A 21,036-nucleotide genomic window follows, 5' to 3' on the forward strand; every position below is an offset into this window, starting at 1 on the left:
CCCCTTACTGGAGTACGGAATCCTTTACGTTGGGTGAAGGTTCCTACCGCTATTGCTCACAGCTAGTTTCCAGAGGCCAAGAAAAACCTTGTTTTAGTCCTCGAAGTACCTCACTTCTATCAGTCATGTGTTTCCTAATATTTATGCACCTCCTGCGTGCCTGACGCTGGATTCAGGGGACGACTCACTCACTCCTGACCCCACGAAGGGCTCTCAGTCTCTTTCTGTACATACAGGAATACTGAAATCCTCCTTCCCCTCCCTCTTACTCCTGGTCTTTTCACTTATCTGGGCTTTTTTTTTTTTTTTTTTTAAGAGAAAAACCCAGGACGCAAAAGTCACTATGGTGCTAAAAGAAAATTAAAGGCCAGAAAGGGATACACAATAATAGTAGCTTTAGGGCGCGGCGTTACGGATGGGGTCCCCCGCATTCTCCGAGCCCTGTCATGCTATTACGGTACTACAACTTTAAACGGGTTGGGTGGGGGCACACAACCACGTGGGACGGCCAGTCCAAATCCATTCAAGGACGCGATCGCTACGGACGCCCCGCCCCGTCCTGCCCGGTCCCGCCCGGCAGACCGTGGCCCCGCCTCTCTGACAGGCCCCGGGGCCTCGCTGGTCAGGCCCGCGTTCTCGGCCGCTGCTCAGAGAACCAATCACAGTCCGTCTCTACGTTTAGTCCCTTTTTGACGTCTGCCCTCAGCCAAAATGGCGCCATCTCGGAAGTTGCCGAAGCTCTAGAAGTTGCCGAAGCAGGTCCGGAAGCTGCCGAAGGAGTCCGGAAGTTACCGAAAGAGAGAAGCGGGGAAGAAGGATGGCGGATATCATCGCAAGACTCCGGGAGGACGGGATCCAAAAGCGTGTGATACAGGAGGGCCGAGGAGAGCTCCCTGACTTTCAGGATGGAACCAAGGTTCGTGCGTAGCCCCCTCCCCTCAACCCTTCTGCGGCGCGGTGCGCATGCGAGGCGGGAGGAGGCCTTAGGCGAGAGGTTGCGCATGCCCAGATAGCAGCGGCCGGTGACCCTACTGCTCACATGCCGAGCTCGAGGCTGGTTGGTCTGAATTTAAGTAGGGGGTGAATTTAGATACGTCTGCCTCGCCCCGTGGCTTGGCGGTGTGGCCGCATTGGTCGGGGAGGCCGTCAGTCATCATAAGAAGGTTGAGGGGGTTTGGCTTCAGTGGAGGAGACCCGGAGCAGGATACCTGGGACCTGGGAGGTGCCCCGGGACTGGGGAGGAGGCCCGGGGCCTCTGGGTTGCAAGGTTCAAGTTCTTTTATAGATAGGAGGGCCTTCTGAAAACCCTTAGACCAGCTCGCATTGTTTAGATGGGAAAAGTGAGGCCCGGGAGCGTGCAAACCCATTGAATATGTCCGGAGGTCAGGTCTGCCAGACTGGAACTCTTCGGCAGAGTTTTGGACCGCTCTAGGTGATGTTGCTCAGGACAGATAAGAGCTGGGAAATTAAAGGGCCTACTACCTTCCTCCTTTGTATATCCAGGCCATTTCAGGCCCCCTCCCCAAACAACCCATGACTCCAGGCTTCCCCGATTCTGCTCATGCAGTTCCCTCCTCCTGGAGTGCCTTTCCCAGTTGCCTCTTGTCTGTAGAGTCGGGAGCTTTCCAGGGGCAGCCCCTGGGCCCCGCCGAGCGTCACACAGAGCATGCGTATTGAACGAATGACCAAAGATCCTGGCCTAGACTGAACACCAAAAGTAAGAGCGTCTTTGAATGAACACATTGTCCTTGAGCAGCGCTAGGCCCGGGTTAGGCAGGTAAAGATCCTAGGCTGGCCCAGTGTGAGTGTCCTGAGAGCAGAGGGAAGCTGCATCCTTCTGGTGATCAGTTATATGAAGAGGGATCCTTCCAGACTGAAGAGAAGAGGTGTGGGTGTGGGTGGGTGTCCCCATGGGCTGCGGGGGTTGATGGCCTTGAAGAAGGTCTTGGCAACGGAGATCTTGGATGGAACAGACGCCAGAAGAAGAGACATTGTAAGGATAGTGAAGATATGTGAACAGTGGCACCAAAAACCAGGGACAGGTAATACCAAATAACAATTCCCAGCACAGACTGAGTGCTCACAGTGAGCCCCGTGCTAAATACCACACAGGTTTATTTCCTTTCATTCCCACCGTGTGAGACGGGTACTGGGGGTGCCTCCACTTCACTGATTCGGAAATGGAGTTCAGGGGTACGGTCTGGTGTGGTGGACAAGAGCGTGGGCTCCTCTACCTATATCCTGCCAAGGGTTCAGTCTTCAGATCTCTTCTTTCTGCACTTACCCGCAGATGATCTCCCCCAGGCTCATCCCTAAAAAACCCTCCATGCCTGGACCTCTCCCACAAGTGCACCCCCCCGTCGTTCACTCAGCTGCTGCCACACTGGCCTTGATGCTTCTTGAACACACCCCGCAATCTCCCTGCTGTTCTCTTGGCCTAGAAGGGTCACACCATTTTCCTACCCCAGCATCTGTCCTGGCGTGCTTTCTCTCGTGCTCTCTTCAGGTCTCTGCTTGAATGTGGCCTCCTCAGAGAGTGCCTGCCTCCCGCGTGTGAATTCGCCCTGTCTTACTCTGCTGCACTTTGTTTTCTGATCCGTAGCCCTTTGCGCCACTGTACACAGTACACTGTTGTGTTTCAGCCTCATCTCCTTCCACCAGAAGGTCCGGTGAACTCCATGGGCGCAGAGACTTTGTCTCTGTTTACTGCTGTGTCTAGCACAGAGCTCAGGCACATAATACGTGCTCAGTAAATATTTGTTGAAAGAACATTTGGCGCCAGAGTGCTTGGGATCCCATCCCAGCCTGTCCACCCCCTAACCGTGTGACTTGGGCCCCTTACTTCCCTCTCTGTGACTTAGTTTCCTCCTCTGGGTGGTGGGGTAGAGGTCAGGTGGTGACCTTGGCCGAGTCCTGTGCCCTGTGCTATCTGCAGGCTAGGAGCTGGGCTTGTCCGTGGGGGCTTGGTGAGAGTTGGTGCCCTTGCCTTATCCCATATGTGGCCCGCAGGCCACGTTCCACTACCGGACTCTGCACAGCGACAAGGAGGGTGCCGTGCTGGATGACAGCCGGGTGCGTGGCAAGCCCATGGAGCTCATTATTGGCAAGAAGTTCAAGCTGCCCGTGTGGGAGACCATCGTGTGCACCATGCGTGAGGGGGAGATCGCCCAGTTCTGCTGCGATGTCAAGGTACCTGGCATCCCACACGGCCTGTAGTGTCTGTCCGGCTGTTCTCTGTTCTCCATCCCAGGGCCTGTGCCCTAGCTAGGCCACCACCAACTCCCTCCAGGGCGCCACACCAACAGGGCACTGGGGTCCTGGCCTCTTCTGCCTTCTCTTCATTAGCCAGATGGCAGCCAGGGGACTAGTTCTTGAAAGGAAACGACTTGCACAACTGTGTCTTTAATCCTCTCTGGCCCCTAGTCGCTCTCAGACTCACACAGCCCTGCAGAGTCTGACTCCTGCCAGTCTTCCCCTCCCATTCACCTACCTGCCTTTCCTTTCCATCCCCTTCTTGGCCAAGATCCTCCCTCATACTTCAAAGTGAATTCCTGGGATCACTATCTCCAGGAAGCCCTCCCCGACTGCTGGTGGCTGGCTTGAAACCCTCCTCTGGATCCTTTAACCCTTCATGCCCTGCATGGCCAGGATCTGGTCCTCTCCCTGGGTCTCAGCTACTGTAGAACAGGGACTGGACTGTTTACCTTTAGCTCAAAATGTCCAGCACCAAGACTTAGGACATGTCTGCTGGCTGCATAGACGTCACTCCAGCAATCTGCCCCCATATAGACAGTAGGGGCAGTGAGCAGAGCTGGTCGGACTGCGGTGGGGGTAGTCCGGTTCCTACCATCTCAGCAGCTGTTCCTAGTGAAAGGTCAAAGGCTAGGTCCTCTATGCCTGGAGGTCTCTGCCAAGGGCTTGGAGTTGCTACCTTGGGCCCAGACAGGAGATAGGCCCTGAATGGGGCGGGCTGGGGTGGGAGAGAAGGAAGAGATGCTGAGTACAGTGTGGAGGGAGGGACCCGAGAAATGGTGGGAAGCCCCGCTTGTGGGCCGCACCTCTGGGAGGAGGAGGAAGAGGCAAGAATCCCAGTGAGCTTGCAAGGGCGGGGGAGATGGGTTGACAGTGAGAGTGTGTTTGTGTCGGGCGTGGGAGGGGTGCGTGGTCTGGTGGCCAGAGAGTGTGGCAGGAGCCGGGGACTTCGCCAGAACAGAAGGCTGGGATCCCTCCTGCGTTTTAACAGGGTGGGGCCTGCGCCGGTTGCCACCCCTCTCTGGGCTTCCGTGTCCTTTCTCAGCTGCTGATGGGGCCGGTGGCTGGGCCTCTCGGGCCTCGTGCCCAGGCAAGCCGACGCTGACAGAGCCCCTGGTGCCCACTCGCCTTTCTGCAGCATGTGGTCCTGTACCCGCTGGTGGCCAAGAGTTTGCGCAACATCGCAGCTGGCAAGGACCCTCTGGAGGGCCAGCGGCACTGCTGTGGCATCGCCCAGATGCACGAGCACAGTTCCCTGGGCCACGCCGACCTGGACGCCCTGCAGCAGAACCCCCAGCCTCTCATCTTCGACATTGAGATGCTTAAGGTGAGGGGCCTCTTGGCGGGACCTGGTCCTGCCTGCCCGCCCGGGGCTGTGGGCTCGGGGGGTGGACTGTTGCGGGGGTCGGGACAGGGCAGGTACAAGAACGCCTGGCGGGACCCCGGCAGTCCCCATGGCTCTCCCCCCTGGGGTCCCTCTGCCTCCACAGCGCTCCCGAGGGGGGGCTTCTCACCGTCTCCCTTGCTGCGTTGTTCCTGGAAGCCGGCGTTGCGCTGGCTGGTAGGAGGTCCCACTTGAATGTTTGTTGAATGGCCAGTGAGCGAACAAGTGGTCCTGCTCCTGGGGCCCACGCGCAGAGGCCTGGCCTGCCCAGAGGCCGCCCCCCTGGAGCCTCACCGTGGCATGGCCCGTGCTCTGGCAGGTGGAGAACCCTGGCACGTACCAGCAGGACCCCTGGGCGATGACGGACGAGGAGAAGGTGAAGGCAGTGCCGGTCATTCACCAGGAGGGCAACAGGCTGTACCGCGAGGGCCACGTGAAGGAGGCCGCCGCCAAGTACTACGACGCCATCGCCTGCCTCAAGAACCTGCAGATGAAGGTGCGGCCCGGAGCGGTGGTGCAGGGGTGAGGGGGAGCCAAGGGAGCCAGCTCTCAGCAGCTTCTGCCCTCTCCCTGCCCCCAGGAGCAGCCCGGCTCCCCGGACTGGATCCAGCTGGACCAGCAGATCACCCCGCTGCTGCTCAACTATTGTCAGTGCAAGCTGGTGGCCCGGGAGTACTACGAGGTGCTGGACCACTGCTCCTCCATCCTCAACAAGTACGACGGTGAGCACCGGGCGCGGGCTGCGCCGCGCAGCCTCTGACGGCAGCCCTGTCCTGACCCCGACACGAGCCCGAACAGATGTCCTCCCCGCAGCCGGGGCCGTGGGCTCCGTGGTGCCGGTGACGTATGAAGGGTGGCATGGGGTTCGGGGTGTGCTTGGCATCCTCGGGGTGGGAGGGCTCTGACCAGGAGGGGGCCGCAGTGCCAGTAGTCAGGCCGGGCAGCTGACTTGTCTCCCCCCACGCCGGTACCCCTGCAGACAACGTCAAGGCCTACTTCAAGCGGGGCAAGGCGCACGCGGCCGTGTGGAATGCCCAGGAGGCCCAGGCTGACTTTGCCAAGGTGCTGGAGCTGGACCCCGCCCTGGCGCCCATCGTGAGCCGGGAGCTGCGGACCCTGGAGGCACGGATCCGGCAGAAGGACGAAGAGGACAAGGCTCGCTTCCGGGGCATCTTCTCCCACTGATAGGGCCCTGCCGGCCCTGCCCGCCCTGCCCAGCCCACTGCTGCTGCCGCCGGCACCCCTGCCCCCGTGACGTCATGCTTCTCTGTATATAAAGGCCGTATTTATCTCTCCCTGCGCCTGCTGAGCTGATCCATTGGGGGGAGCCGGGGTTATCACCTCGAATTTCCTCGTACTGGGGTGGTTTGGGGAGGCAAGGATTGGGGTTCTAAAGAATTTTTTTTTTTTTTTTAATTTATTTATTCGACAGAGATAGAGACAGCCAGTGAGAGAGGGAACACAAGCAGGGGGAGTGGGAGAGGAAGAAGCAGGCTCATAGCAGAGGAGCCTGATGTGGGGCTCGATCCCATAACGCCGGGATCACGCCCTGAGCCGAAGGCAGACGCTTAACCGCTGTGCCACCCAGGCGCCCCAAGGATTGGGGTTCTAATCCCAGCTTTCCATTTACCAGCTCCAAGACCTCTCTGCGCCTCAGTGTCCCCAACAGAGATGAGGAGGATGTCTGTCACAAAGGAAGTGTTTTTGCTGCCCAGGGCCGAGGCGCCTGGGAGCCTTCAGTCTTCAGGGGGAGACAAAGGCACAGCCAGGAGGGCCTGAGTGAGATGCGCCCCACGCCCCCAGTGTAGCTCTCCCCTCGAGCCTCTGGTCCTGTGGTCTTCTGGCCCCAGCTTCGGGAGGCAGGTTTCAGTCAGAAGCCCTTGCGAACTGCAGGGCTGACGCGGGTGGGGAGGGTGGGGTGGGGTGGGCTGACTCTTCAGGAGGAGGCCTCGGGTAGAAGGGAGGACAGAGCCCTCCATGAGAACCTCCGAGTCCCGGGTCCCCATCCTGGCCTTGCCTCTAACTCATGCTATGACCCAGGGTGCATCCTGGCCCCCTCTGCCCTTCAGTGTCCCCATCACACTGGAAACTGGGCGCGGTAGCCCTGTGGTGCCAGGCAGGTGGGCAGTCAGGTGGGTTACAGGTGGTTTATTTTCATGGATTTACACACACTGGAAAAGCCTCTGGGCCCTTGCCGCTCCCTCCTCCCCCCACCGAGGCTAGGTGCCCCTGACATGAAGGGGAAGCAACACGGAGGGGCAGACAAAGATGCAGGGTGTGGGGTTGGGGGCCAGAGGTCTGGGCCCCCAGCCGCCCGCATGTGCCACTTGGGCCCCTCGCGTACATGAATAAATAACTCAGGGCCGGCCACAGTGTGGGCCTCACTCTTCACTGTCCAACTTGAGGCTGATGCTCCGGGCCTTGCCTCGGGCCAGGGTGGTGGGCGGTGTCCCTGGGCCCTCACGCTCCACCTGACTGGGGCCCCTGGAGCGAAGCAGCTGGCTCTGCTTGCGGAGGAAGTCCACAGGGCTGGCCCCGCTGTAGCTGCTCTTGGCCAGGGCAGCCCTGGAGGGTCCCGCGGGGGCGTGAGGGTGGGCGCCTGCCTCCAGCTGGCCCAGGTGGGCCACGTAGCCGTCTGACAGGAACTGTGGGCAGAATGGGCAGGGATGAGGGCATGCCCGATCTCAGGCCCACGCGCGGCCCTCACCTGTCGACCTCCCCCGCCCCAGGCTCCTGGGCAGTGCTGACAGCGTTTCGGGCCCGGCACAGCCTGACCTGGAGCCTTCTCTCAGCGGAGAGGAACCCCAGATTGGGAGCCAGAGCACCCTGGCTTTACTCCTTGCTCTGCGCCTCTCTGGGCTTCAGCTTCCCGAGGGCTTGGCGGGAAAGAACAGGAACTAACATCCTGTAAGCACTTGCTTTGTTCCCAGCCCTGTGCATGTTATGTGATGTTCACGAGAGCTGTGGAGCCTGGTGCCAGTTCATCATTTCCGTTCTATAGACAGGAAGTCGGGGCTCAGAAAGCTCAAGGTCCATGCCCAGGGCCAGGCCAGAGCGGAATGCAATGCGCACTCAGCGTCTCGAGCACGCTCCCGCCTCTGTTACCAATCCCGGCCTGCCCAGCAGCTCCAAACTGTTCAGGACCCTATCCTAGGAGGAGCCCAGTTCCCCGAGGCCAGCTGGCCTTTTTATAGCCATCCCCTGGGTGCTTCTGAACACAGGTGGTCCTCATGGCCTCAGACCCAGGCTCGGGCTCTCTGGCCACCTCCCAGTCCCCGCCTTCACTCTGCCCTCACCTGGCACTGAGCTTGCAGCTTCCGCACCGCTCGGCCCACGATGTAGGTCTGGCTCGGGGGCAGGCCCAGTGCCGCATATACGGCCACGTCTTTGGGGGACCCATAGCCGGCCACGATGTTCAGTTCTACCTGTGGCAGGAGAGGCCAGTCAGCCATCCTAGGGGACGAGGGTTGGGTAGTTCCAAGAGACCGGGGTGGGTCTGCTGGGCATCCCAGGTCAGAGGGTTTCGGGGGCGGGGCTCATCGGATGGAGGCGGGGCCACAACGTCCAGTCACCAGGTCCCCAGGAGCTGGAGTTGGTCGGGAGGACTGGGGCAGGGCCATGGGGGCCTCTCCTGCCAGTTAGGGTCCGGGGCCCATGGGGGTGGGACCACGTGGGCCTCCGCGGGTCCTACAGCCCCAGGAGGGGGCTCCCCCTCCCCAGCCTCACCTCCTGGACCAGGCTCTGCAGAAACATCGCTTTCTGGCGCAGTGGGTCGTGGGTGAGGCCATCGCAGAAGGAGACGACGCCGTGAGGAAAGTTGTGCTGCGACAGCCAGGCCACCACGCGGTGCTTCTGCATATCCGGCCGGCCCGTTACGTACACGATCAGGTAGCCGGCGTCCTGCCAGTGCCTGCGGAGTGGACTGCGGTCAGCTCCATCGCCGGGGGTGGGGCCAGTCACTGGGGCGAGTGGGGTGGCGCCGCTCCTACCTGACCACGTCCACGGCGCCGGCGCGCACCTTCGGGTCGCTGCCCATGATGGAGACGCTGGCGGTGAAGGAGCCGTCGATGCTGAAGACCACGGCCTCGGTGCCACGGGCCACCACAGTCAGGCAGCACTCGGCGTACGTGTGGTCGCCCCTGCGACCCATGGACGGCATGAGTGGCACGGGGCAAGCAAGGCCCGGCAGAGTCCCGGCCCACGGAAGCCCGGCCTGCCCGGCGCTCACCTGACCACCATGCGCACCGGGTAGACGCCGATGCCCAGCGCGCGCTCGAGGGGCACCGGGAAGGTGAGGCGGCCGGAGCTGTTGGTGACCTCAGTGCCGAAGTGGATCCACTTGCCCGACAGCGGCTGCGTCATGATGTAGACGTCCACCTGGTGGGGAGAGCGGGCGAGAGGCCCATGGGGCGGAGACCCGTGCACCCCCGGACACTGAGTGGAGGAGGGTCTGGGCAGGCTGTCGTCGGGGGTGGAGGGATCGAGTTCCCGTGGGCGCGAGGTCAGCTCGAGGGGGGCGGGTGTACCCGGGGCCAAGGCCGCCGGGTCCTGACCTTCTCTCCAGTGAGCGTGACCACATCCAGGGGCCCGTACATGAAGCGCCCGTTCAGCACCTGGGGGCGGCCCTCGCACACAACCGTGTCGCTTGCCCGGTGGTTGGAAGTGACGTTCTGGCGGGAGGAGACGGCGTGAGCCCGCAGCCCGGCGGGGACAGGGATGCGGGAGGGTCTGTTGTGGGGGACCCGTGCCCAGACAGGGGCGACGCCCAAGTGGTGGGCGCTTTGCCGACCCGACCTGAGGTCGGAGGTGCGTGTAAACTGCGGCTCCCAGGGCATGGAGTCATGACAGGAAGGATTCAGAGGGTGAGGCTCTGTGCGGAGAGCGAGGATCCGACGTCCGAATTAGCCGTGGAAGGGGAGGAGTTTCCTGGTTCCCAGGGGCGGGGCCGAGGCTCGAGGAGGCGGGGCCAGGACTATAGGGGGCAGGGGGCGGGGGCGGCGCCTGGGAAGTCCCGGAAAAGTAGTTCAGGGCGGGGATGGTGGGGAAAGAGGCCAGGGTCTCGCTCCTGAGGGCGCGAGGGGTAGGGCACATACCCGGATCTTGACTTGCGTGCGTTTGCGCTGCCACTTCTCTCTGGGGAAGGCCGGGCTGTAGATGGACGGCTCCTCGCACTCCGTCAGCTGTGGCTGCTCCTTCTCGATCACCTGTGCACGTGAGGCCACGTGAACGAGGAACCTGGGGCCGCGCCTCCCCTGGCCCGCGGCTCCCCATCCCTTGTCCAGTTCTCATCTCCCAGACGTATCCCCGAGCCCACCTGGCGCAGGATGAAGGCCACCACATCAGCCGATTCCCAGTAGCTGGCGTGGAAGAGGTGGGGCAGCGTGACGGTGGGGAAGGCGGTGAGTGCCTCGGGGCAGTAGAGCGAGTAGTCAATCCGCTTGGTCCCCCACCAGCGCTCCAGGACTGCACGGCCACGTTGGGCAGTGAGTCAGGGGTGGCCTCCCACCTCGTGCCCACGTGTCTGGCCCCTGGGTGCTCTTTCCTCCCTCCTTTCTGACAGGCCTGCTCTTTGCCAAATTCAAGGTTGGGTGCTGGGGCCCTCTCCTCCCAGAGCAAATGCTGGGGGGAAGGGTGTTTCAGCTGCGCTTTGGGAGGTAGAATAAGTGTCCCCTCCCCAGGCCGGGTGGCTGGTTGACTTACTCTTAACCACCTCACTGGTGGTGCTGGGGGCAGCTGGCTGGGCCGGTGGATCGGTGCCTAACTCACTGCCCTTCCAGAAGGCACCGCTGGCGGAGGTGGGTGTTGAGGGCACCAACATCTCCAGCTCTTCCAGAAAGAGGCCTGAGTGTGTCTGCAGAGTGTCAGCTGGGGGAGGTGGGGCAACCTGAGCGGCAGTCTGAGCCAGGCTGCCCTCCTGTCTTCTCACCTGGGGCCTCCGAGACAGCTTGGCCCCTGCACCTCCCATCTCCCCTGCCAGCCCTCCCCGGTCAGGTCTTGACCGAGGCTGAAGTGCCCCACATGAAGTGTGCAGATGAAGGGTAGGGGGCATTCCCTCCTCTTAGCTCACGCTGACAGCCCACTGTTCCTGCCAGAATGCCTGCTACCACCGCTCCAACACAGGCCCACTCGTCTCATGAGGCCAAATGGGTACCCACTTGCATGCATACGGGTACATGCCCCATATTGATACATGAACACAAGTGCATATGCCGTGCACCCCTCCACACAGTTACAGCAGTCCCCCACATTGTGGCTCTTCCCAGACATCAGCACCCCAGTGCCACTGGCTCCTCTCTCTAGCCCAGCCATCAGAGGGCCTTGGGGATCCTCACAAAGGGCCAGGGTAGGGCTCCGTGGTCTTGGGATTGGTGACATGAGAGGTCATCAACGATGTAGGAACCAGCTCATGTCTTCTTGGGTGAGGGAAGCCCATTCCCATCCCTCCTGGCTGCTGCCCTTCTCCTTCTCCCCTTTATCTTGGTTGGGGGCATACCCAACAGCAGGGATGAGCCGTCTCCCAGGGGGAACTTCTGGTAGCGGGGCACGGCCAGTGGGGCGATAGCTTGGAACTTGGGGGCCAGCAAGGGCTCAAGGCGGGAGGCGCAGGGGTCGGCGGCGTGGAAGAGGTTGTAGATCTGCTCACAGGCTGGTCGCATTTGGGCCACTGGAACCCAGAAGATAAAGGAAGGAGGAGGTTCAGCTGGGCATGCTGGGAGGTGGGGGTGTCGGAAGCAGCACCTGACAGGCTGTGTGACCCTGAGCCAGCACTTCCCAAACTGCACTCCCCAGGGTCCCGGGAAAGTGAGACAGGTGTCTCAGCTAAGAAGAGATCAGACCCTTCATCCGCTGATGTGATTCAGGATGAAGTATTTCCTCTGCCTGTCAGACCCCTTCTCAAGCGGAGCATCGCGTATGGCCTGAGTTCCTCCTGGCGCACTTTGGGAAACTTGATCTTGGCAAGTCCCTTCTTTCTGGGCCTCAGGTTCCCCTTCTCTAGCCAGCATCTTAGTTTGTGCAGTGGGGTATGGCAATAATGCCAGCATCTCGTGGGGGACCAAAGAGCTAGGGAGGAGCAGACGAAGGAAAAGGGCTGGCTCCCGCCCCACCCTGAGGGCTCACCCTCCAAGGTGGGCATCACGGTTTTGCGCAAAGCCAGCACCAGGCCCAGCGGGGAGCCAAAGAGGAAGAAGCCGGAGACCTTGAAGTCAAGGCGGGCAGCACTGGTGGGGCCATCGGGAGCCTCAGAAGCGGCAGCAGGTGGGCAGGAGGCTGTGCTTGCCCGCCTGGGCTCCCCGGAGGAGGTGGTTGGGGGGGCTGCCTGCAGGCTGTGGGGGGAGAGGGGTGCTCAGTGCTGCTGCCTCCACAGCCCAACACAAGCCCAGGGCGTGGGTTACGGGGCAGAAATGTCACCTGTTCTGAGCACCCTCGGACTCAGGACTGATCATGTCGCTGGGGGTGCGCTGGGCAGGCAGGACTGAGGGTTCTGGGCTGGCCCGGCCCAACCCCTCCACCCCGTCTGCCAGGGGGTCCCGCACTGGGCCGACCTCCGGGGAGAGCAGCTCATTGTTCTAGACAAAATAGGGGACAAAAATATCCTTAGGATTGGAGACGATTCGATTTCTACTTATTTGGAAGCGAGGAAAGAGGCCTGGGGGTTGGGCAGGGACTCAAGGAAAGAACTCTGGGCAGAGTCCAAGAGGGGGCAGCACGAGGCAGCAGGGGAGCTGCCTGAAGAGAAGTCGTATTGCAGGGGACAGAGACCTAGAGCTGGAGAGACACCCCCCTCCTGAGGACGCAGGGTTCGGCCACACTGACCATGCTCCCTCGGCGGCTGCTGCCCCGGCTCCCCGTGCCCGCGCTGGCGCTGTGACAGAGCGCATCGAAGCCCAGGATGCCGCCGACGCCGTCTCCAATCAGCACCACCTGGGTGGGGAGAGTGGAGCCATCAGGAGGGGCTGTGGCAGAGGCAGGCAGAAGGGGGGCTCTAGCGGCCAGCTTCTCTGGAACATCCCTAACCCCTGACCTGCCCGCAGAAGCCAGCACCCTCGGATGAGCGCAGGAAGGCAGCGTAGGCCTGGTTGGTGCGGGCAATGACAGTGGCCACGGCGCCTTGGTACCGGGAGGACGAGGTGGCCAGCAGCGGCAGGGCAGCCAGTGGAATGTGGTCCTGGGAGCGCGACAGGCTGTCACCATCATGGCTGTAGGGGCTCAGGCTGTAGGAGGAGGTGTGGCCGGTGGGTGGGAGGGCCTCCAGCCCCTCTGCTGCCCCCTCCAAGTCCCCTTTGCCTGTTGGCAAGTCCTAGCACCATGGGGCCTTTGTGATGGAGCCCTTGATTGAAACTGGGGTCCAGCTGGGTGGGTGACTGGCCCAGGTGCCTGGCTCCCTGGCCTCCTCCCCCTTTCCTCATGGGGTCTCTTTGGTCCCTGGAGCCCCAAGCTATCTGCCCCTGAAGATGCCCACCCTCCCAGCCCTGACCAGTACTTGGAGACAAGGGCATAGGCAGCAGCACAGATGGGCGGGCAGGGCACCAGACGCAGTGCCACGTGGCCCAAGGCCTCAGGGAAGTGTATTCGTGTGACAGCCTCAAAGGCCAGGCTCAGGGTCTGCACGTCTGCCTGCTTGGAGTTGGCATCTCCGGGGCCCGAGTCCAGGATGTTGCCGCTGTGCAGGATGAGGAAGAGGGCGTGGACTGCGCAGGCCTCGGCCCCCAGCTCCCCGGCTCCATCTGGGCCCTGTGGGGCACAGTGGGGTACCAGGGTGTCAGAGCGGTAGCCTGCCTGGCGGGGGGCAGAACTGCAGGTGTGGGGTACTGACCATACTCACCTCTGAGTCCCTGGGTGCTCGGGCCCCATCCCCAATGTCTTTGGTGGCCTCGGTTCCAGGGTCTAAAAGGACAGGGGGAAGCCAGTGAAGGAGGCTGAGGGGCCTGTGGGGTTCCCCTCAGCTGGTATTTCAGATACCCCTGCTCTGCTGTCTGCCCGAGGGACTCCCCACCTCCTCTGTCCTTCCTCATCAGGCTCTCATGGGTCATTTCACATTTCTGAGCCTTCGCACATGCCGGTCCCGCTGCTGTTAGGGACGCCTCTCCCCACAATGCCTGTTTGCCTGGAAAATTCCCTCTGATCCTGCCCTGTCCAATGTGTAACCACTAGCCACATGTGCCTATTTAAACTGAAATAAATTAAAACGCAATACAGTACAAAATTCAGCTCCTCACTCACACTGGCCACATTTCGAGTGCTTGGAAACCACACATGGCCAGTAGCTAGAACCTTTCCATCATCGCAGAAAGTTCTGTTGGACAGAGCTAGTCCAGTCCTTCAGAATCCCGCTTAGACGTCACCTCCCATGTGAAGCCTCCCTGGACTCCCAAATTAATTCCTTCGTGTTTGGGGCTATGTCTGAACTTGGAAAACACTCTAACCGGCCATCTGTCCTCCCCTCACCCACTCACTACTCATCTGCATGTTTAATGAGCACCCTTTCTGGATGGACATTCGATTTAGGACTCCATTAAGCTTAGGACTGAGTGGGTGTCTGAGCACCTACAGCACACAGGGCGCTGGTGGCTGGCAGTCTTTACCTGGCGTCCCCTCGGCCTCCACGGGCGAGGCAAAGGCGTCAATGAAGTCGTTGGAGTTCCACTTGGTCATCTCCTTGGGGAAGACCTCGTCACTGTCCGAGAAGCCTTCTGAAAGGACGAGGGGCTGTGTCATGGGGCCGTGGGAGCTGCTGTGGGATACCCCCACCCCCAGCAGGGCTGTGGTGCTGACCGTGGGCGTCAAAGAACTCATCCTCGGAGCTGTTCTCAGAGTCTCGGGCGATGTTCTGCATGCGCCATTCAGACAAGCTCTGCGGAGACACGCCCCCTGCAGGGCCACATCCCCCTCAGCCCGGGCATCCAGCCTGAGGGGGCTCCCTCCTGCCCCTGTGCCCCAGCCTCACCTCCGTGCTGGGATGAGTAGGAGGAACGGGAGGACGAGGACCACTGCTTGCCGAAACTGGCATCAGGTGAGGCGTCGGGGCCGGAGGAGGCCTCAGGCCCATCGGGGGTGCCAGCGTGGCTGGCCACGGCCCGGGCCTCAACACTAGGCTTCCCGGGGGCCTGGGCCTCCGGCCCCTCACTGCCTGTGTTGCACTTGGCCATGCGCTGTGCCAACATGCGGGCGGTCTCTTCCTCCAGTGCCCGGATGTCAGCCATGCTCAGCTCTGTCCATTCATCCTGCCAGCACCAAGCCTGGCGGTGGGCCCGTAGCATCACCCGACGCAGACCTGCAGGTGCCCAGGCATCAGAACCATGCCCCCCCCCCCCAGTCTGAGTTTCCCTGCTACTGTCACGGGGCAGCCGCAGGCCCAGGCCTCTACACTGGGTGATGGCTCCCCTGGCCACACGAGCCACCCGGAGCCCTAAAGTAGGGCAGGGCAAGTGCCATCCGGGAGATGGGAATAGAAACTGGGGCATTTGTCTTCCTGCTCCATCTCCCTCCCTCCGTCCCTGCCTCTTTTATCCCTCTGGACACCCCAACTCTGCGCACAAACCCAATGGCGACACCCTGGGAAGCTGGGACCGTGGCTTCTTGTTATCTTTCTCACTAGCTTCCTGCTGACTTCTTCAGAGGAGTTAACAATTAGGCATTAACAGTTAATGAAATTGTTGATAGTTAATGAAGGTGTTAATAGTTAATGGAAGTGTTGGCACTTAATGAAGTTTGTAGCGAAAGATGATACCCATTCTGGGATATTGTCATCGGAAGCAGAGGAATAAAGTTAGAAACTTCAATATCTAGGAAATAAACTAATAATGGTTGGATTATAATTATAAACTTCTGGAAGGAACTATATCAGAATCTCACCAGCAATTATGTGTGAGTGATTTCATTTTCTTATTCGTGCCTTCTGGTATTTTTACAAATGCAAGACAAGGAGCCTACATTGCTCTCTAAGCTAAATTTCCTCATCTGGTCTGTAAAATGGGAATAGCGGTTCTTACCGTGCAGGGGTGTCATGGGTGTTAAAGGAACCCTTGCAGGAAAAGTGATTAGCGAAGCACCTTACATGTTGTGAATGCTCAGTCAGGATTAGCTCTTAACACCTGGCCCAGCCTCCTGCTCGTTCATAGAAGGGAAAACCAGGGTGCGGAGATGGGAAGCGGCTCACTGGAGGTCCCGTGGTGCCCAGGCCCCTGCACACCGCCCGTCTGAGGATTGTTCTTCTACCAGCAGGCGGCCCACCCTCAGAGCTGGGGGACGGGGCAGGGCTGAGCTGCAGGCACTGTGGGGTTAGCAACAGGACTCCTGGAAACCGGGGCCAGAGCACGGGGCCATGGGAGCTGGGAGTGGGAGGGACCCCAGCAGAATGAGGGCAGAGTCCCAGCCTTAGGCTGTACTTCCTAGTGTGTTGCCGGTTAGGGCTGCTGACCCTTTTGAGAGTTTCTAAGTCTCCCTGCACCCACAGAACGTTGGAGAATCCTGGAAGCTTAATGGATGAACAGCAGCATCTCTGAATGTCAGAGCCCGCCTGGACCTCAGAGATTATCTCCCCCACTTCTTACCATCCTGACTCTTACCTATGCCTCAAGGCGAGGCCCCAACCCCCATCTGGGCTGTGCTGCTCCCCCCTGCCTCAGGGCCATATCACGTGGAAATGAAGGCTTTATGCTTCTGCGTCCCCAGTAGCCTGGGAGCATCCCTGGCTCAAACACAGGGGGCCTGGTGCCTGCCGGCTCAAGGGGACCTCCTGTGGCTGGGTGCTCACCGACGTCATGGATGAACTGCTCGATCTTGGCCTGCATGCCCCAGTAACGGAACTCGACCTTGCACAGCTTATAGGCACACATGAGGGGCCCTGTTTGGGCCGCTGTGCGCGCCCAGTCATCAGCCAGTGGTCCTCGGCCAGTCTTGGCCGAGCGGTACAGCCGGGGGTCCTCTTCCGCTTTGTATTCTCCTGGGGCCACTGCATCCCGCACGATGTCGATGGTGTCTGAGGGGGGTTCCAGCGGCACTGAGCCACACCAGCCCCATCCCTCCCCGCCACCCCTTCTCTGCCTTGGGACTGGGAGGGCAGCCTCCCACCGCCAGGAAGCCGAGGCTAGGAGAGCCTGTGACTTGTCAGAGGCTGCCCACTGAGGTGGCAGGTGGCCTGAGGCTCTGGGGTCCCCTCACTGGCCCTGGGCCTCACCCAGGATGCGCTGTCTCCTCTCAGCTCCACTCAGGTTGAAGACATTCGGCTGCTGCCCCCCATCAGGCAGGTAATACGTCTCTATTTCAATGGAGAATTTCTCCACAAAGGGGCAGGTGTACCTGGACACAGGGCAGGGGTGAGGATCATTACTGTGCCCACCAGGGCTGTTCTCCTTGTCGCCCCAGGCCCGCCCCCGACCACTCACCGTGTTCGGGTGTAGGGATAGGCATTCCAGGATTCCTCTTCCACCTGCAGGGCAGCCTTGGGCAGCAGTGCCCGGAACCAGCCTGGGATGTGGGAGCCCACGTGGTACACCTTGTGTGTATACTGCCCGCTGCCGCCGGGTCCATCCGTGTAGGGCCGGTTGGCCAGGATCTCCACACCACTGCCCTCACCGCTCGACTCCTCCCGACTCTTTTTCTGCACCCCGGGCAGAGCAGAAAGGGCAGCTCAGCTCCAGCTGAGCTCCTGGGGTCCCCAGCTCAGCCTGGCCCCCTGCATAGTGCTAGAGCCCTAGCCCCAGCCTTTCCACCTCCCTGAAACCCGACCCTGGTGCCCTGCAGCTCCCTGGGATTGGGAACACAGCTGCTGTTCAGCCCTCCATAGGGCTTGCAACCCAGCACTCATTCACGTACTTATTGTCTGCTCTGTTTCAGGCATATTGGGATTATATTAATTGGGACCTCCTGTTGATGAACAAAACAAAGACCCCTGCCTGCCCTGTGGGACTTCAGTTCCAGTGGAGGAAGGGACTTAACAGAAGCAAATGACATGGTATGTTAGAAGTGGTAAGTGTTATGGGAAGAAGAAAGTGTAGGCTAGGGTCAGGGATATTGGGCTGGGATTACGATTATGACAGGATGGTCAGGGAAAGCCTCATTGAGAAGAAAACATGACCACAGTGTGAATATGACTTCAAGTGGGGGAGGGTAGATGTGGAGTGCAGACGTGGGCTGGGGGGAACTATTCAAGGCAGAGGGGATGCCAATGCAAGCTCCTGCGATGGGAATGTGCCTCGTGTGCTCCAGGGGCAGCAAGAAGGCCTGGAAGGGTGGGCTGGAAGAATCGAGGACAGTAAAACCTGAGAACTTGACCCCAGTCCCCTCCCTCTCTGGGACCCCAATACCAGCTCCTGCCACACCCCTTGTAGCTTGAGAGCACTCAGATCCTGCCCTTTTGCAGTTCTGGAGCCTGAACTTGACCCACTCAACCCCCTGAGGACAGATCCTGGCCCTCTTGTCTCTTCAGACACTAACCCTCATGGGGAACACAGGCCTCCCTGAGGCTCTGAACAGTTTTCCCTCCCTGAGAGGTGGCCTCGCTGCATTCTTCCCAAGCCTGGACCCCACCTTACCCTCTTGGGTCTCTGTTGTCCCTCTCTGTCACAGTTTTGGGGTCGGGTCCTCATTCCCATCTCCCTGACGACCCGGGGTTTTCAGGATGGTGCACCCTCTGGGGGGCCCTTCCAGTCTTCTCTACCAGCTAGCACCCCTCCCGGCTCCCTGCCTCTCACTCTTGCCTCCTCATACACTCCTCTCCCTTCTGCAAGGGGTTACAATTCTAAGGAGGATTAAAGGAGATCAGAAGTGGGCTGGGCATCAACCAGGGGCCAAGCACTTGGGGGATGGGGCGGCACCACCAGGCCCTTCTGCCCTTTTCCCCATAGCCACCCCCAACCCCCCTCCCCCCCGCATTGGAAGGGGGACTTCTCTGCCCTCCCCTAGGCTCTGAGTCCTTCCAAGCCCCAGAGCTGGGCTGATGGGGGTTGAGCTGGTCCCAGCTCCTTGTCCCAGGTGCGGCCTGCGCGCTCCTGCCATTACCCCATCACGAAGTGTGGCCCCTTGGTCTTCTGCTTCCCACCGCCCTCACCTGGATCATGTAGAGCTGGGCCACCTGGTACTCATCCAGGCTCATGGGCAGCAGAATGTGGTACTCCTTGATGAGCATCCTGAAGGTGCTCGGCCGGCCGCGCGCGGCCTCCGCTCCGCCTGGCGCAGGGCACGGCGCGGCAGTCAGTGCGGGGCGGCGGCGCGCGGCCCCGAGCCCTGCGCGCCGGCCGGAGGGCTCGGGCCGCCGGACCCCATGCCTGGGCCCGCCACCGGGGAGGCAGAGGCGAGCCCGGCGCTGCCGCCAGCGCCGCCGAGGGCCGCGAGCCGCAGCGAGGCTGAGCGCTGACCTCCTTTCCGCGCAGCCCCAGTCCCCCGCCCGCCCGTCGCCATGGCAACCGCGCGCTGACGCGGGCCCCCCGGAGCGGCGAGCTCGGGCCGGAGGGCTAACGGGCCACCTTCGCCTCTCCAGCCGCTGCTGTCCTAAGCCCCCTCAAAATCCCTCGGGGACCCGCCCCCAGGAGCCCCGGTCCCCTCCCTCCTGGTCCGCCTTCCACAACCAGCCCCTTGGGGCCGGCCCCCTGCACCCCGTTTCCCCTACTCGGTGGGATCACCTGTCCCCCACTCCCAGACATCCACTTAGAACCTTGTCCCACAGGGTGTCTCTCCACAGAGCAGCTCCGTGCGCCTCTCCTCTGAGCGTCTGTCACTGTTCCCCACCCCCCGCACCCGAACCTACCTTCCAGGACCACATAACTAACCCCTCCGGCCCCCAGACCTGCCTTCCCTGTTCTGGCCCGCAGCCCAGTCCTCGACTCCCCCTCCTGAGCATCCTTTCTGGACCCCCGGCACTCGTCTATGCAGCCACCCCATCATCCTTCCTGGGGTTTGACCCCTCTTCGGGCTGAGGCAAGAGTGGCTCCACTGGGTATCCCACGGGCCCCCACCCCGGGAGACCCGCTCCGCCCACCTGCGCCCCGGTTCCGCTGCAGGCACCCCTCCCACCTCCCCACTTAGCACCCAGCGAACAGGCAAGAGGCCCCATTGTCCCCACTTCCCTCTGCTCCCCGGCGTCCCCGTCCCCCGCCGTGCTCTTGGCCCGCCCGCCAACGTCCCGGCTCACCTCTAGTTTAGGGCGGGCACCCCTCACCCAGTACGGGCGGGGGCGGACGGGCCGTGGGTCGGAGCCCGGAACGCCCCCAGCCCCAGCCTCGGGTTCCAGCAGTGGCCGGACCCTCTGGAGGCGCAGCGCGGGCCCATGGCCCCGACCTTCCTCCGGGTCCGCCCGCCGGCGCCCCTGCCGGCCCTCCCCGCCGCCCGCCGCGTCACTGCGGCCGCCCCGCCCCTTTCCTGGGCCCGGCTGGCCCTCCCCATTCCGGTGGGGTCCCGGTAGCCCCGCCCTCGGCGGAGGAGGGCGGCCCCTGCCTTCCTTCCCCAAGGCGGCCGGGGAAGAGGCAGTTCTCCAAAGGCTGCCGCTTTTACTCCCTCTATGCACTTTGGGATCCCCTAAGCACTTATGGTTCCTATCTCCACCCTGGCCCAGCCCTCCTGGGTGCCATGGAAATATGGCAGGACTCCATCCCCATTCTCCCCAGCCCTCGAACCTGTGACCTAGGGTAGGGGAAATGTCTCAGTCCGCAAAGTCTGGAGAGAAGCCGCTGGTCTAGGGCTTGCCTTTTCTGAGGGGCTGGGGTTCCAGTGCCCCAGGCCTCTAGGGTCATTCAGCTACACATTCAGGCAGAGGGCTGAAGTCACTCGGAATCCTTGGTCTAGCCCCTGAATGGGGCCCCATGGCTTTCCCCACTGATGCCTTCCGGGTCCACAAGTCTGGCCAGCCAGACCCTGGGCAAAGGCTGAGACACCTGAGGGCTGGGCTCATGGGACCACACCCAGCCAACCAGAAGGTACTGGGACAGTGGATGGCAGCACCGAGCTGGGTCACACCCCTGTTGGAAGCCAGTCCTCTACCCTTGGCTCTGCTTCCCAGGTGCTGGGGAGAAGGAAGCAGCAGTGCTCCCTCTCCTTTGAGGAGTCAGGATGTATTCAGAGCCTCCCAGGGGTGTTTTGGAGTTTAAGATGTTAGGGCATTAAGGATGTGGGGCCTGGCTTACATGAACTGAGATTTCCATCCTTCCAGGCATGACTGCCAACCCAGAGAAAGAACCCTCTAGGCCCAGGCTGGCCACAGTGCCCTCCAGCTCTGGAGGCTGCTAAGGCCTTGCGCTGCCCCCTGGTGGCACCACATGCAGGAGGGTAGGGCTCTCAGCTACTGGAGCTCAACCCTCTCCACTACTTAAAACCGGGAAGGCTGAGGGCTGGAGAAGGGCAGGGTTCCCATCCAAGTCAATGGACAGCAGGGGCCAGGCAGGACCAGCCTCAGTGGCCCTCTCTCC

General features: G+C 61.4%; 2 protein-coding genes across 3 annotated transcripts; one reads left to right on the forward strand and one right to left on the reverse strand.

The window, feature by feature from the left end:
• The first annotated feature begins 711 nt into the window (after positions 1-711).
• Positions 712-5,931, forward strand: LOC103679518 (aryl hydrocarbon receptor interacting protein). 2 transcript variants are annotated; one of them, XM_040639523.1, is made up of 6 exons: positions 712-916; positions 3,010-3,189; positions 4,391-4,579; positions 4,956-5,132; positions 5,217-5,350; positions 5,616-5,931. In XM_040639523.1, the coding sequence occupies exons 1-6, from the start codon at positions 818-820 to the stop codon at positions 5,686-5,688; spliced, it is 852 nt and encodes a 283-aa protein (XP_040495457.1). In that variant the 5' UTR covers positions 712-817; the 3' UTR covers positions 5,689-5,931. The 2 variants fall into 2 exon arrangements, with proteins under 2 accessions (XP_040495457.1, XP_008707302.1); XM_008709080.2 differs by having other exon boundaries at positions 723-916; positions 5,217-5,358.
• An 838-nt stretch (positions 5,932-6,769) lies between these two features.
• On the reverse strand, positions 6,770-19,937 carry PITPNM1 (phosphatidylinositol transfer protein membrane associated 1). Its single transcript, XM_040639529.1, has 24 exons — positions 19,767-19,937; positions 18,687-18,805; positions 17,023-17,237; positions 16,815-16,936; positions 16,392-16,616; positions 14,583-14,909; positions 14,411-14,506; positions 14,221-14,328; positions 13,461-13,522; positions 13,119-13,369; positions 12,660-12,849; positions 12,452-12,559; positions 12,047-12,204; positions 11,756-11,961; positions 11,130-11,300; positions 10,337-10,501; positions 9,951-10,099; positions 9,730-9,840; positions 9,190-9,306; positions 8,865-9,013; positions 8,626-8,775; positions 8,363-8,546; positions 7,933-8,061; positions 6,770-7,281 (listed from the first exon to the last, which is right to left on the reverse strand). Exons 2-24 carry the CDS (start codon positions 18,762-18,764, stop codon positions 7,018-7,020), a joined length of 3,735 nt encoding a protein of 1,244 aa, XP_040495463.1. The 5' UTR covers positions 18,765-18,805; positions 19,767-19,937; the 3' UTR covers positions 6,770-7,017.
• Positions 19,938-21,036: the final 1,099 nt, after the last annotated feature.

Source organism: Ursus maritimus, unplaced genomic scaffold, assembly GCF_017311325.1.
Source record: "Ursus maritimus isolate PB19 unplaced genomic scaffold, ASM1731132v1 scaffold_23, whole genome shotgun sequence".
NCBI lineage: Eukaryota > Metazoa > Chordata > Mammalia > Carnivora > Ursidae > Ursus > Ursus maritimus.